A 16,071-nucleotide genomic window follows, 5' to 3' on the forward strand; every position below is an offset into this window, starting at 1 on the left:
CTTAGTATGTCATCTCAATCCTCCAAAGTCTAATCACTGCACACGCTCAGCTCTAAGCTTAGTCACTTCCTAGAACAAATGTTTAGCTTTAAGTTCTGGTAATACTGTCAAAAGGCCAATGTAAAAACTCATGCATTGTATCTGTGTTAAGGCTTAGTTCTTCAGAAAAAGGAACGAGGTAGAATAGAAACACAGCCCGAAGCAACTTCATCAAATTTATCCGAATTGAAAAATAATGCATTTAACCAAAATAAGAACAGGGTTGATCAAGCTGATCCATGCTTTTCCACATTCTCTCTGCTAGAAACCAGAAAAGTAGCATGAACACATTCTAATCAGAAAAAAAGCAGTAAGAAAGATCTGATCATCTCTCTACAGATTAGAGTTTGCAATTGTTTGAGCTCAGTATATATCTAAAAGGTTACTGTTGTTCCTCTGAAGATTACCAACAAAAGAATCAAGACACAGTAACTCATTTACTTCATATTTCTAGGCAATTACAATTCAAAATAAAATGGTTTCTGTAAGTAAACTGTAAAAAAAAAAGTTAGCAATCCTTCTACTAGAAACAACTATTCATACAAGACATGCCAGGCATAATTTGCTCCATGAATGAGGGGGGGTGTGGAAGGAAGTCACTATAAATTTATTCTCTAAGGTTGGGATAAACTAAGTAATATTATACTAGATATTATTCATGAAATTATGCTTGCTCTTAAGAAAAGAGGGAAAAGGTATATCAAGATATATTCTGTAAAAACACAGGTATTTCAACTATATCTACTTACACTAAGCAGCAGATTAGACTGTCTTTCAGCTTTGGCAATAAGACAACTGAACACACAATACCTTATTTATTTCCAAGGTTAACAAAGACTCAGCATCTGTTTTGGCCAACTGTAGCTTGTTTTCTGGCACATAAAGCTCTTTCACCTCGTAAGAGGCATCCACTGGTACAATGTCCTGTACAAAATGAATAAACAAAACTTAATGTTTGCTCAGAATGTTTCTTGGACAATGAACACGCGATCAAGAAGTAAAATTCTAATGATTCACTAGACAGTAGCAAGAGTTTATACATTATGCAATTTTTACTCATTTAAAAGTCAGTGCTGTTCCAAGATTATGATACATAGCTAGTTACACAAGTCAGCAGATTGGCTAAAGTGAAAAATTCTGACAAGAGATTTTTTTCTAAACCTTAAGTAACCAGCATAACATTTAACTAGTAAATATTTAACTACTGGATCGAGTGCCATTTTTATGACTTATTAATGTCTAAATTATCTACAACAGAAAGGAAGACTATCCTTTTATACATGCTGAAGAAGTAAAAAAAAAAATTCAGAGACTGAGCATTTAAAAATTTAAGTCATTCACTATACAAGATACATTAGATATGGTAACTTGAAGGTAAAAAAAGTAAAGCCCCTTCTCAATAGAAAATTATTAATACAGAAACACAAATTAAATGTATTTCCTACAGCTAATGATAACCCCAGTATTCTAACCTATATACTAACACTTAGAATATTTAAGCGTGAGGCTATCTGTGCATATATATACAATGAATTGAAATCTAGCTTGATAACCATAATATCAATTTATTTAAAAAAAAATCAGTTTTCCTCCATGTGTATTAAACAAGACATTCTTGCTCCACAGTGCTCAAAACTCAAGACCTCATGCTTCTTATAAGATATGAACACAAGGATAAAAATATAATTAAAAAAAAAGGAAAAGGACATCATGATAAACTGTAAAGAGTCTCCTCCCAACAACAGATGCTGTAATATGTCAAAACTGACTCAAATGTTCCAGTGATGTTCAGTAGCAAAAAAATGAGTGAAAAGAGGCTGATGGTTCTTTTTAAAACACATTTTTCAGTGTTTTGGAAACCTTTGTAAAGTAATGTTTTACTTTTTCAGAAGAAAACCTCACCCTTACAGGAGAGTATATACCAACCCCTAAAAACAGACCGTTAGCTCAGGAATTTAATGTATGTATCAGACATCAGGCACTACTTCCATGGAAAGTAAAACAAAGGGAGTGGGATGGTGAAAGCAAGTGGGAGATAAAATGACTTGCAGGAGTAAAGAGATGTGGTGAGTCTCACTGGCTGTTAAATAATTCGTATCTTCAAAGACAAATAAAAGGAAAACAAACTAAACCAGCATTTAGAGAAAGTGTTTTATTAGGAAAAGCTCAGTCTGTTACATATCAGACATAATTTTGAAGGCAGATCTTATTAGACAGTAAGACAGCCTAGAAGAGCTGCAACAGACTCCTGCCACAGCAATAAGCCCAGAATCAAATGAAGGTGTTGCCTCCTGTAAGGAACAGTATAATGAACAAGTACACATTATGCTGCTTCAAAGATTTCCCTCTGGAACCCAGCTCATTACCATGCTAGAATGTCCTAATTTTACAAACCATCAATAGCTTAAAATAAATGTGCCTATTAAAAAGAACTCTTCAGAGATTATCATGGGTTTAGTGCCCCACTAATGGGCATAACAAAGGTTTCACAATGCAGTTTCTGTCAACAACCTACTTCATTATACATATGTAAACAGCCTGAAGACAGTTCCAGCGACACTGTGTCTGACATTTAGAAAACTTCTAGTTTTCTAGTAAACCTAGATTCCCTTGCACACATAAAAGTGGTATTTACAACAACTAAGGTCTAAAAAAATCCGACAAAACCAGAAGCAAAAGGAATCCATAGGTCTTCAACTGAATGAATTTTTGGGAAAATGCTAGGCTAGCAAGCCATCTAGTGACCATTTTAAGGCGGTAATTTTAATCAAAGCTTAATTCTACCAAAGGACAAGTTATACAATATTTCTAAACTATTTCTCAATGCATTCAATATAAATGATGGCAAAATAATAAGAATCACCGAATCACAGAATATGCTGAGTTGGAAGGGACTCACAAGGATCATCAAACCCAACTCCTGGCCCTGCACAGGACCATCCCCAAGAGTCACACCATGTGCCTGAGAGTGTTGTCCAAACACTTCTTGAACTCTGTCAGGCTTGGTGCTGTGGCCACTTCCCTGCGGAGCCTGTTCTAGTGCCGAACCACCCTCTGGGTGAAGAACCTCTTTCTAATATCCAACCTAAACCTCCCCTGACACAACTTCAGGCCATTCCCTTGGGTCCTGTGCCTGGTCACCACAGAGAAGAGATCAGTGTCTGCCCCTCCTCTTCCCCTCAAAGGAAACTGTAGACTGCAATGAGGTCTCCCCTCAGTCACCTCTTCTCCAGGCTCAACACACCAAGCGACCTCCACCGCTCCTCATACAGCTTCCCCTCAAGGCCCGTCACCATATTTGTTGCCCTCCTTTGGATGCTCTCTAATGGCTTAATATCTTTCCTATATTGCAGTGCCCAAAACCACGCACAGTATTCAAGGTGAGGTTGCACCAGTGCAGAGCAGAGAGGGACAATCCCCTCCCTCAACCAGCTGAAGATGCTTTCCTGATGTTCCCCAGGATATGGTTGGCCCTCCTGGCTGCCAGGGCACTGCTCACTCATATTCAACTTGCTGTCAACCAGGACCCCCAGGTCCCTTTCCACTGCACTGCTTTCCAGTATCTCATTCCTCAGTCTGAACAGTATGAACATCTAGAGTTGTCCCATCCCAGGTACAGGATCTGGCACTCTCCCTTGTTGAACTCCACATGGTTGCTGATTGCCCAGTGCTCCAGCTTGACAAGGTCTCTCTGCAGGGCCTCCCTGCCTTTGAGGGAGTCAGCAGCTCCCCCCAGTTTTGTGTCATCGGCAAACTTGCTTAGTATCCCTTTCAGTCCTGTGTCCCAGTCATTTATGAAGATGTTGAAGAGCACAAGGCCCAAGATGGAGCCCTGTGGAACCCCACTAGTGACAGGTCACCTGTCTGATGTCACCCCATTCACTATCACCTCTGTGCTCAACCCATGAACCAATTGCTCACCCACCAACATGATGTGTTTGTCCAGCTGTGGGCTGGACATTTTATCCAGAAGGATCCTGTGAGAGACAGGATCAAAAGCTTTACTGAAATCAACTGGCTTCCCTTGATCAACTAGGTAGGTTACTTTGTCATGAAAGGAAATCAAGTTTGATGAGCAGGACTCTCATGAAGACATGCTGGCTGTGACCAATGACTGGTCTTTCTGGTGTTTTTAAATGCCACCTCAGACTGTGGTGGTAGTTTCTTTGCTGATGCTGATTGCCTCTGGAGGTCACTTAGCCCAGCCTTCTCCTCAAAATTGGTCCCAGTACAGGTGGCTGCTCAGGACCTTGACCAATAACATATTTTGTATCTCCATGGACAGAGCACCCACAAACACTTAGACCAACTTATTCTAATAATTGATCTTCATAGTGGAAGACTTTTTTTCCCCGTGTCTAGCTTGGATTTCCTATATTTCATTTCATGTTTGTTGCCCCTCATCCTACTCTTGTGCACCTCTGAGAAAAGTCTTCATCGGTCTTCTCTATACCCTCCTATTTGGATGATAAAACAGCAACAAGAACTCCTTTAGCCTTCCCTTCTCCAGGCTAAACAAGTCCACTTCCCCTCAATCTCTCCTTCTGCAGTGACATACTACAGCCTCTGACCATCTTGGTGACCTTTGACTCGATTCACAGAAGGACATCAATGGTTGTCTTCTACTGGGTGAGGAGAAGGGCACAAACTTGATGATGGTATCCAGACAAGGTCTCACAAGTGTCACATGAAACAGCAAAACTGAATCTCTTGAGCAATTTGCTATGCTTTTGTTATTACAGCAGAGTATGCAGGCAGTCTTTTTGGCAGCACAGGCACATGTTTTCATAATGGTGACAAATGGCTTCATAATGCCAAACAATTTATTTCATAGAATCACTGAATGGTTTGGGTTGGAAGGGACCTTAAAGATCATCTTGTTCCAGTCCCCAAAAAGCATGATTAATTGTCTGTAAGAGTATCTCAATTAAAATAGTTGTCTAAAATTTCATCCCACTACCCCCTGACTATAGATAAAAATGTAAGGAGACATATTTCTTATACCTGAGGATTAGCAAATTCTGGGTGTATGGTTTCAAGAGGATAAAGCCATCTCATGGTTGCCTTCATGTTTAGGCTTGGGTCTGGAGGTTTTTTGTCTGTTTTGTTTTCTCTGGTGGGTTTGTTCCGAGTGGGGTTGAGTAATAAGTTGAATCCACTTATCAGAAAACAGGAGATTGCCCAGAGACTTCAAAAAGAATGGTGTAGATTGCAGGTAGGAACAAGGAAGGAGACCCACCTTTTCATAAGCTATGAAACATAAACTCAACTCAGCCGTGTCAAGAAGGTCACCTTCCTGAACTGCTCATTACACAATTGCGGGACCTCTTTTACTAGTGCAAGAAAAACAGTGAAAACAAGGGAAACCAGACACAAGCACAGCAGCCCCTATTTAACTGTGTAAGTGCATCCCTGCTTCTTCATACCTATACCTTAATTTCTATGCTATAGAGACAAAGTAAAAAATTTCAGACTCTTTAACATTGGTTGGTAGCATTTGTAAGTCAGTATTCATTGTTGGTTCCATAACAACTGAGACAGCCTTCTCTACCTTCCATATATTAGTTATGATAATTAATATAAATTATTTTTCCACTTGTCTAAAACCTATTTCACTTAGAGATCAATGTTGTTGCAAAGTTCATATTTGAAAAGGAAACAAGCAATAGGACAAGTTTAAAAGCTGGAATTGAAAGATGTACAAGCCTTCAACTCTTAAATACTGCCTTTGCTTGTCCCAGCATGTACATTCAGATTGAAGGCACAAATACTTCAAAAGAAGTTCCTGAGATATGTCTCCATTTGTGCTCACCCTCTCTTGAAGAAGTTCCACAACTTGTTGTATACAATCATTCACATCACAGGAATCCGTTTTCAGCACAAGCTCTGGGGCTTCTGGTTTTTCATACTCTGAGTCTATCCCAGTAAAACCTAGAGAACATAAAAAAAAAAAATCTTAGGTGACTCCTTCCAGAAGATGACTCCATTTCAACACAGTTCACAGACAGTTTTTTTAGATACAACCCAACACAACAGGTCAAAAGCCCAGAGTTTTAGCTTCCTTAATATAGGATTTCTTAGGGAAATCAACAGGTTAGTTCTTTGTCAGGCTATCTGCTAATCCTACTATCTGACTGCATCAAACTTTGGCATTCTGCAGCACATACAAAGCAAATTTTTGTTGGTGAAGCTATTTGATTTTTACTGTGAATAGAAAAGGAGCACTGAAGAAAAAGAACACAGAAGAACTATGCACGTCAACCCAGAGTTAGTCAGACATCCACTGTCCTTCATCATTAGCTTTCATTGTTACTCTTCTTAAAAAACGTAATAAAATTAAAAATATTATGAACCTCCAGTACATATGTAAATTTACGTTCATACCACCAAGCCGTACTCAGAAGTAAGGAATTCCAACACGTAATACATTAGTTTAGCTAATATGCTCATCTCAAGATAGCTACTAATGTAAGACTGATGAGTGTGTTTTTATTATAGTTGTAACAACTGTCACAGACTGCACAAGCCACTAGTAACACTTGTTCTGGCCTACTTAGCTAGCAATCTGCTTTGAAATAGTGGAGATTCTGACCACCTATGCATAAACAAGGAGGAAAAATCAAGGCCAAAGGCAAAGAATATCAGTTGGGCTACAGCAACTGAGCATCTGCATTCTCCACAAGTGCAAATACAAACATTAGAGTTTTTCGCTTCAGGTTTAAATACCCTCAAACTTAGTAGCTTAATTCCCCATCTAAGAAAAATATCAATTGCTGCAGTACCCCATGTGATAAAGAAAGGCTGGTATCTTCCAAAAACTGCTATCTACTGTAGAAGGATCTGATTACTGGAGGAGTGGGAATAGGAGGCAAACAAAGTGTCCCATTACCGTTGCCAGAGAAAAAGAAGATGACAGTTGCTGACATTCCTTGGGAACTGGCAAGTTCATTGAACTTTCATCCTTCATGTATCAGAGAGGTCATAAGATACAGCCACTGCTAGACCCACTATTAGCTTACTCAGGCACTGTATATTTCACTACCACTTCTACAGTTAACACAGTTCCATTACGGGGCTTGTAAAGTTAACAAAATATTAAGGATTTTCTACAGCACAAATAAGGATTCTGTACAGAGCTGTATCTTTGTATCGTGCAAGCTCCAGCCATCTTGCTTTGAATCTGAACAAACCTTAGTTAACCATTATTTATTTATGGCCTTCACATGATATTCTGGAGTACTAGCAACCACTAGCTCTGAAGAATCAAGCAACCACTCATGTAGAATGTTTTAGATTTCTTGAAGTTTATATCACTTTTGATTAACAGTATCATCATTACAGCATCTGCAAATTCCGCCCCGAAAGTGATTACTTTAAAAACTTACTTTGCTAATAAATATGGGTTAAAAGAGCTATCATCAACCTCTGCAAACTAAATGTAACACAGAGCAAAGAAGCACTTGAAATAATACTTGCAATGAATGATTGCATAGCTAAGCTTGTTTTTATTGCAGGTTATACTTAAATCTTGACCCGAGGCTGGGCATACGAAATCATTTTCATGGGCACTAGAATAAAACCTTAATTTCAAAGTAAAAGTTTGCCTCTTAAGAAGTGTTCTTAATGGTCTTCACAGGGAGATAGCGATCATGCTTTATTTTCTAGAAGAAACTAGCAACTCTTTATAGACTTTAGAAAGAATCAGGCTCTGTTTTAACCACTCAATGGACATACAGAAGAGACAGATTAATCCTCAGTCATAAGAGGTTGCAACAGAAACTATGTCATCTGCTCGAGGTTTTTCAGTGTGAGGACTGACACTTTTGCCCTTTTACCATCCTACATATTTAAACAGTCAGTTCCATGAGTTAGAAATTGATCCCAATTTTCTTCTCAGTCCTGTCCTCAGTCCATGCTGTTTTTAAGAGAGGTACACTCACAGACTTGAGCACATTCCCTTACACAGTCAAATTACACCGAAGTTTCACTTATGTAGAAAGGATGTGACTACATTTAGGTTCACCTTTAATTTCTCCAGCCCTGGCTTTCTTATAGAGTCCTTTAACATCTCTCTGCTCACAGACATGCAATGGAGCATCCACAAATACTTCAAAAAAAGGCAAACTTGCCCCTTCATGAATTCGTCTGGCATTATTACGATCCTGAAAGAAAACAGAAGAAATATTCTTAAAAATTGCACCCACATATTACTACTGTCCTTCTGCTTTTGAAGTTCATTTTAAAGAAGCAGTTAGCAAAATGTAAACAAGCTTTCAAAGTTTGAAAAAAGAAACATGATTTGATCAACTTATACCCTGCACGTTGCATCAGTTTGGCTACAGAACATCACATGGTAAAAGCTGATATGAAGATATGAGTCATTTTACATTAACTTGATTTATAAAAAAAACAAACCCAGACATTTAGTGCAGGATTTTCTATACATACATATATATCTTAGGAGTTACAGCCACCTAGCTGAGTACAGTCAAGAGGAGGTGTTACCTGCTGCTCCTGATATAACCATCCTCCTCTCCAGAGGCCCAGTTTTCTCTACATTCTTTAATCTGACAAGACTTGTGTAGTCAAACTACTATATTATTTTTATGGTTTGCAAGCATTGAAACAATGGGTGAGTTGCACTTAGAGGAAAAAAAAAAGCTTTCAAAAATCCACTAAAACCATCTCTTACTAAATTCGGTTATTTTCCTCATATCTAAAGACTTCTGTTTTACTAGAGGATCTTGAGTTCCCTGAATTATTATGGGAAGAACTGTTTGTACCACAATAACCAAAAAAATACCACGTCATTTTCATTAATAACACATGTTACAAATGTCTAAGCTTAAAGCCTCTGGGTCATTCTTCAAGATACTTGGGTGTTCACATATCCTTTTTGTCTTTCCCATCTATGTTCTCATACACAGATGAAAACGGTCTTGACAAAACAGTGTGAATGTGGATTTAGGTTGATTTTCAGTATTGTATAATGTTATGTTGTATACACAAAATGAAATAAAGTAAAAAGAATAACAGACAATTAAAACATTTTTGCCTTAAGCCACTTGGTAAAAATAAAGTTCACACTATTAATTCACTAAAGGAAAAAATGCTTTTAAAAACAATTTAACTGAAGACAGTCTTGAGGTTAAATGTATACTTAGTCTTCATATTTATAAAGTACTGGATCAAACAAGATACTGTCATTTTAAGAGTCTTACTTGGAGCATCATTTGGCCTTGTTCCTAATATTAATGATTCTGCCTTAATAGACTGAAGGACAGTTCTAGTTATACAACTAATGTAAACTTTTTTCACATTTAAGACTAATGTTTCTGATTTGAGTAATCTCCATAAAGCATAACTGTCACCAAAAAAACCCAAGCAAGTATTTGATTCTGGCTAAGTTCAGAGAGGGATTTCTGTAACTAAAATTCTGAGTGACATTTTGTGCTTTTTATTTTTCCTACTCTTCATGTAGATGTTTTTCACTTTGTTTTTCACATTTACCTGAGTATAAGGAGAGATGAAACTAGTAATGCACACCAGACCAGCATCTGCAAACAATTTAGCAACTTCAGCAATACGACGGACATTTTCTTCTCTATCTTCTGGTGTGAAACCCAGATTCTTATTAAGGCCTTGGCGAATGTTGTCACCATCCAAAGTGTAGCATGGAATACCATGGCATACTAAATACTCCTCCAGTGCCATGCTCACTGTTGTCTTCCCAGCACCAGACAGACCTAAAACATTCAATAACAATATAAATAGGTAAGCTCAGAAACAAGTTAAGGCAAGTTGCAGTATACATACCGCTGCTAGTATGAAAATCCCAAAGTGACAGGCATCAGCAGCAATGCCTTTTGGGCATGCTTACCTGGAATACAGGCCAAGCCTTTTACACAGTTGGTATAGGGAGAGTAAGGCACAAAGTTAAGTGTGTAATTCGAAGCAGGTCAAAGAGTCTGGCCTTGAGAGCTGCTTATAGAAGTCATGCACTTTCCATAGTGCTGCCACTGGCAATTATTACTACCAGAGCACACTAAATTCTGAAACCAAACACAGTTAAGGTGTTATGTTTATGTGACAAAGGAAAGACCTCATATTGAAGTGAACTTAGTCAACAAAAGAAATGCAATCAGGCCAAAACCACATTTTGTTCTTACTCCCTGCAGAATAATAGCACTGAATTAGACAACACAGACAAAACCAAACTCATTCAAAACTCTCACACTCTCACACATGCTCCACTAACTGGCATGTGTTAGCAACGAGCAAAGAAAATTATAATATCAAACTCTGGTCCAATTCAGAATCTTTGGCAACAAACCTTTAAATATTTCAGAAGCCTTGCTGGCCCTAAAATGTCCACTGTTTGAAGTTGGAAATTTGTTTAAATAATTTTTCAGACTAGATTTCAGTTTAGCTGGAGCACATGCTTCAGCTTATACCAAGAAGTCAATTCCTAAATGGAGCACAAACTCAGATCTTCATAAGATGACATTTATCTTTTAAGCAGGAAAAATAATTTAAAAAAAAGTAATGGTAGTATAAAAAAAGTAGCACTAATGGGTGAAGAAAAATGTTTTTATCTTTATTAGTGGTAATTAAGATTTATTCTAACTATCAAAGAAAGACCAAAAAAAAAAGGACACAAACCAGCAGTTTGGTATTACTTCCATGCTAGCAAACATGTTCTAAGAAAACACAAAGTGCAAAGGAAACCTTGACAACTTAAGGTGTTTAGGGTAATTAAAAGAAAAGGAGTCATTGCACTGTTTCTTCTGGTGCCCACTACTACCAATAACCAAGTCAGTTTGCTAGCCTTCCCTCCTCCCCATTTCTTTTTTTTCTTTTTTTTTTTTCTTTTTTTTTTCTTTTTTTTTTCCTTTCATATGTGTGTGGAAGCTGTGGTAAGTTCACTGCTGATTTAGCAAGTTGAATCAGCTCAAGGTTTGCTTGTGCAAGCACCACCACTTGTGCAAGACGAGAAGGAACACAAGGCAGAACACAGAACAATCTTCTTTTGGCAGCAATTAAGCACGCCCCCATCACAGAAAATAGGTGTGATAGTTCAAATAAAATTACAGCAACTTCATCATTTACTCCTCACTGATGCAGACTTTGACTTGCCATTTTTGTCCCCACATCTAGCTTGCTATTCACTCAAATGCTTTTCACACACCATTTGGTCCCTAATATGTAATGAATTGCAAAAGTTAAGGTTATACATTAATGAATCCAAAAAAACAGTCTTAGAGCTGACAAGTCTTTAAAATAACTTACACTCTCAAAACTGCATATTATTTTGCACATGGAAATAGTGGGTTTCCATATTTTTGACACATTCCTCAGGGTTTTGTTTAATAGGACCCCGTTGAGTCAGCTCAACATTTATTAGAACAGCTCTCAAATAAAGGCTAGCTTAAAAATGAAAATCAACCTCTGAAGGAACTTTCCATACACTCCCACCTCATGAGTGCTTACGAGGTGAAAGAATCTTGGAGTATACCAGCATTTCATCTGTTATTCCAACACTTCACAGAGTTTTGAAGAATCATGTTTGCACAGTTCTAGAATGGTAAATATTGCTTACAATGCCTACCATCCTTTTCATTCCCTAACATTACTGCTCAAACATTTTCTATAACCTTGCTTCCCACACACACTCTAAATACGTTACCACCACCCTTCTTCCTCAAGAAAAGGAAATTGAGCATTAAGATTACACTTGTTTAAAAAGAATGTTGACTGGAAAATGTTGCCATGTAGATAACTGAGAAAACATTTTTATCGTGACTTTTTTCAAAGTGGTATTAATGAATTACCAGGAGAAACAGAAAGGCAGCCTACCAGATCATTTGAGCATTGAGAGACAGGCTGGAGCTATGTGACATAAACAGGGAGAGAAAGGGCTCCATTCTTTTACCAAAGAAATAGGTGAAAGCAAGTTACTGTATCAAATCTGTTTGGAATGACTCTCAGCAATGTGTTATCAACTACTGCTTTACATTTCATTAACACTAGTGGAAACAAATTTTACCTAACTTAGTAAGTTTCTCTAATACTCTTTCAAGATCTTTTGTGTTGCAATACAACAGTGCTTTAAATGGTTTAAAAACCAATTAAATTACACATTTTGTTAGATTTATTTTTTATTTTCAGTTTTAACTAAAAGTAACTTTAAAGGAAATATATTAAAGATGCCAAGAACTTTGAAAGGCAGAACAAAAAATTCCCCTCACAGTTATGAAATAAAACTGTCTTCCAGAATTATTTATCCCCTCTTTTTACAATCAAAACAATTCAGAGAAAAAAACCCACATTGCTGATTTCAAAAATAGCTCCCAGTATGCATTGCCTCGACATGCAATTACTTTCCAAAGGCACAAGCTTATACTAAAAAATTATTTCAACCAAAGGAAACAAGAACATTCCAAAGAGAAGAGGCCTTTAAAGAATCAATTCAGAAATACAGATTCTTACCAAAAAAAAAGTTAGGTTTAATTTGTTAATAATGGACAGTACAAAGAGCCAGAACTGGTTAAAACACAGGGAAAAAAAAGAAAATAAAAGAAACACACCTACACAGAAAATAAAACCAACCAAAACGCCTCATATATTCCAAAATTCAACCAGAATTAAGCAGTAGACAGTACCAAGAAAAACAACCCTCCCAGAGCGCTGAACAAAATACATTCTAGAGTTACTATCTGTCCCAAAGCAATTTCCTGCTAGTCTACCTAAAAATAGTAATAAAATTGCATCAAGGCCTTAGATTTCACAAACATTCAACTTTGCATGCAAAAAGGAGCTACAGATAAGTAGCTTTTCAGAAGAGTAACTAAAACAAAAGGATCCTCAGAAATCCATGACTGTACCTGTCAACCAGACCGTGCATCCACGAAAACCACTTCTTGTTCCTACCACTTGGCCTCTTTTATTCCTGCTGACATGATGAGCTTGGTAGGTAACATTGGTTGCCCTTTGCATTCCCTGTAAAAGAAGAAGTTTATTAGGTCTTTTCAACTTCTAAAGGGTGAGTTGGTAAACTAGACTGAAACTTATTCACAGGCACAAATAAAGACTTGGAGACAGGCAAATGGAAGTAAAAACAATAGCCATCCATCAGCTGCTGAACTGGTCAAAGGAGACACATGAAATTAGAAAAGTCACCCATAGCAAACCACATCCCTTGTGCTCCTTCTGTGAAGCTTGGAATTGACAGACCAATCAACTACTACTTTCAAACACAACTTGTTTAAGAAAAATCAACTATAAAAAAGACAGATGAACTGCTAGAGCTGCTAGACTTGACTTCTACTCAAATAATTTCAGAGATCTGCTTGATATAGCAGCATGGGATAAAGCCCGGGATGGAAGAGGAAACTGTTTGATATTCAAGGATCACCTCTTCCAAGCTCAGGAGTGATGCATCCCAAAAAAGAGGAAGTCAGGCAAAAAAAAGCCAGGAGACCTGCATGGAGGAATAAGGAACTCCTGGGTGGGTGAAAACAGGGACAGGTAGCCTGGGAGAAATAGAGAGAAACTGCCTGAGCAGCCAGAGATCAGGTTAGGAAAGCTAAAGCCCTAACAGAATTAAATCTGGCCAGGGATGTCAAAGGCAACAAGAAAATCTTCTATGTAGGTACCTTGGTGATAAAAACAAGACTAGGGAGAATGCAGGCCCTCTCTGGAAGGAAAAAGGAGACTTGGTTACCCAAGACATAGAGAAGGTTGAGGTACTCAATGACTTTTTTGCCTTGTTCTTCACTGACAAGTGCTCCAGCCATGCTGCCCAAGTCACAGATGGCAAAGGTAGGGACTGGGAGAATGAAGAACTGTTGCCCACTGTAGGAGAAGACGAGGTTAGAGACCCTCTCAAGAACCTGAAGGTGCACAAGTCCATGGGACCTGATGAGATGCATCTGCTGCTCCTGAATGAACAAATGAAGGAAGTGGCTAAGCCACAATCCATTATATTTGAGAAGTCACAATAGTCTGGTGATGTTTGAAAAGGAGGAACATAACCTCATTTTTTAAAAAGGGAAATAAGGAAGACTTGGGGAACTACAAATTCATCAACCCCACCTCTCTGCCCACCAAGATCAAGGAGCAGAAGCTCCTAGAAACTATGCTAAGACACAAAAAAATTAAGGAGATGACTTGTGACAGCCAACATGGCTTCACTAAGGGCAAATCATGCCTGACAAATTCAGTGGCTTTACAGTGTTGGTGGATAATGGAAGAGTAACTGATACCATTTACTTGGACTTGTGCAAAGCACACGACTCTGTCCCTCATGACATTCTTGTCTCTAAACTGGAGAGATACATATGTGATGGGTGGAACACCTGGTGCATAAGGAATTAGCTGCACGGTCTCACTCTTAAGAGCTGTGGTCAACAGCTCGGTGTCCAAGTGGAGGGCAGTGACAAGTGCTGTTCCTCAGGGGACAGTACTGGGGCTGGCACTGTTTAACAACTTGGTCAGTGTCAGGGGATTGAGTGCTCCCTCAGCAAGACTGGCAACAACACCAAGCTGTGTGATGCAGTTGACACACTGTAGGGAAGGGATGTCATCCAGGACCCTGACAGGCTTCAGAGGTTGCCCGTGTGAATCCCATGAAGTTCAAAAAGGCCAAGTGCAAGGTCCTGCACCTGGGTCATGGCAATCCCAAGCACTAACACAGTCTGGGCAGAGAATGGATTAAGAGCAGCTCTGGACAGAAGGACTTGGGGATGACAAGCAGCGAGACATGACCCAGCAGCGTGCACTTGCAGCCCAGAAAGCCAACTGAACCCTGGGCTGCATCAAAAAAACCATGAGCAGCAGATCAAGGCAGGTGGTTCTTCCCTTCTATTCTGCTCTTGTGAGACCCAGTCTCAGGTGTTGCATCCAGCTCTGCAGCCACCAACAAAAGAAGCACACAGACCTGTTGGAACGAGTCCAGAGGAAGGAACAAAGATGCTCAGAGGACTGGAGCACCTCTTCTGTGAGGACAAACTGAGATAGTTGGGGTTACTCAGCCTGCAGAAGAGAAGGCTCCAAGAAGACTTTACAGCAGACTTCTAGAACCTAAACAGGGCCTACAAGAGACCTGGAGAGTGACTTTTTACAAGAGCATGTAGGGATAGGACTCAGGGGAATGGCTTTGAACTGGCAAAAAGTAGTTTAGGTTAGATATTAGGAAGAAATTCTTTACTGTGAGGGTGGTGAGGCACTGGAAAAGGTTTCCCAGAGAGGCTGTGGATGCCCCATCCCTATAAGTGTTGACAGCCAGTTTGGATGGGGCTTTGAGCAACCTGGTTTAGTAAGAGGTGTCCCTGCCCAAGGCAGGGGGGTTGGGATTAGATGATCTTCAAGGTCCCTTCCTAACAAAATACATTCTGAGTCTCTGTTTTTATGAATTTAAATCAAAGAACGTCAAATGGATTCTCCCTTTCTTTGAGCGAAAGGTCTCTGTCATAAAACAGCCAACTACTGGCTTACTTTTAACTCTCAAAAGGCTTTTTCATTGCAAACTATGCATGTCTCTTCAAAATTTCAGTTCACTAACACTTTTAAACTAATCTGCCATTATGTATGGCATCTTCAGTCTCCAGAAGAGAGATATTTATCATAGATTCTAAATATTTAAAGAAAGTACTATTCCTAAGGAACTTATTAAAGAATTTACTTTAAAAGATGGGTTTTTTGTAACATAATTTTAATTAAAACAAAGCTAGTAACTGAGTTTCTTAAAATTATTCATCAAAATGACTTGCTCTACAAATATCTTCCGTAAGATGACACCACTGTCAAACACATTTCACAATCCAAAGTCAGGAAGCCCTCAGGAAGATCAGCCTTGGCATTCCCTTAGGCTTTAAAGGTATCTAACTATATGAACTTTGTTTGTAAAAGATCAAGACCTTAGATAGCCAGACAGAGCCTACACAATCAAACAAAATAGAAGGCTTAAAAAAAGGGGGTGAATGTGTGCTTGAGGGGTGAGAGGGATTAGCGGTATGTGTAATGGTGCTTTGA

At 38.7% G+C, this 16,071-nt stretch overlaps 1 protein-coding gene across 1 annotated transcript in view; it reads right to left on the bottom strand.

Annotated features, from left to right (window-relative positions):
- The window catches only part of PAPSS1 (3'-phosphoadenosine 5'-phosphosulfate synthase 1), a 41,475-nt gene that overhangs the window by 18,917 nt on the left and 6,487 nt on the right, over nucleotides 1–16,071 (bottom strand). The window contains exons 2-6 of the mRNA XM_027884726.1: nucleotides 12,924–13,038; nucleotides 9,550–9,785; nucleotides 8,063–8,201; nucleotides 5,852–5,970; nucleotides 850–963 (exon numbers count right to left, since the gene is read on the bottom strand). Coding sequence (XP_027740527.1) covers nucleotides 850–963; nucleotides 5,852–5,970; nucleotides 8,063–8,201; nucleotides 9,550–9,785; nucleotides 12,924–13,038 — 723 coding nt within the window. The remainder of the gene's footprint in view (nucleotides 1–849; nucleotides 964–5,851; nucleotides 5,971–8,062; nucleotides 8,202–9,549; nucleotides 9,786–12,923; nucleotides 13,039–16,071) is intronic.

This window comes from Empidonax traillii, unplaced genomic scaffold (genome assembly GCF_003031625.1).
Source record: "Empidonax traillii isolate 1590-97213 ecotype Southwest subspecies unplaced genomic scaffold, ASM303162v1 scaffold154:size1206225, whole genome shotgun sequence".
Taxonomy (NCBI): Eukaryota; Metazoa; Chordata; class Aves; order Passeriformes; family Tyrannidae; genus Empidonax; species Empidonax traillii.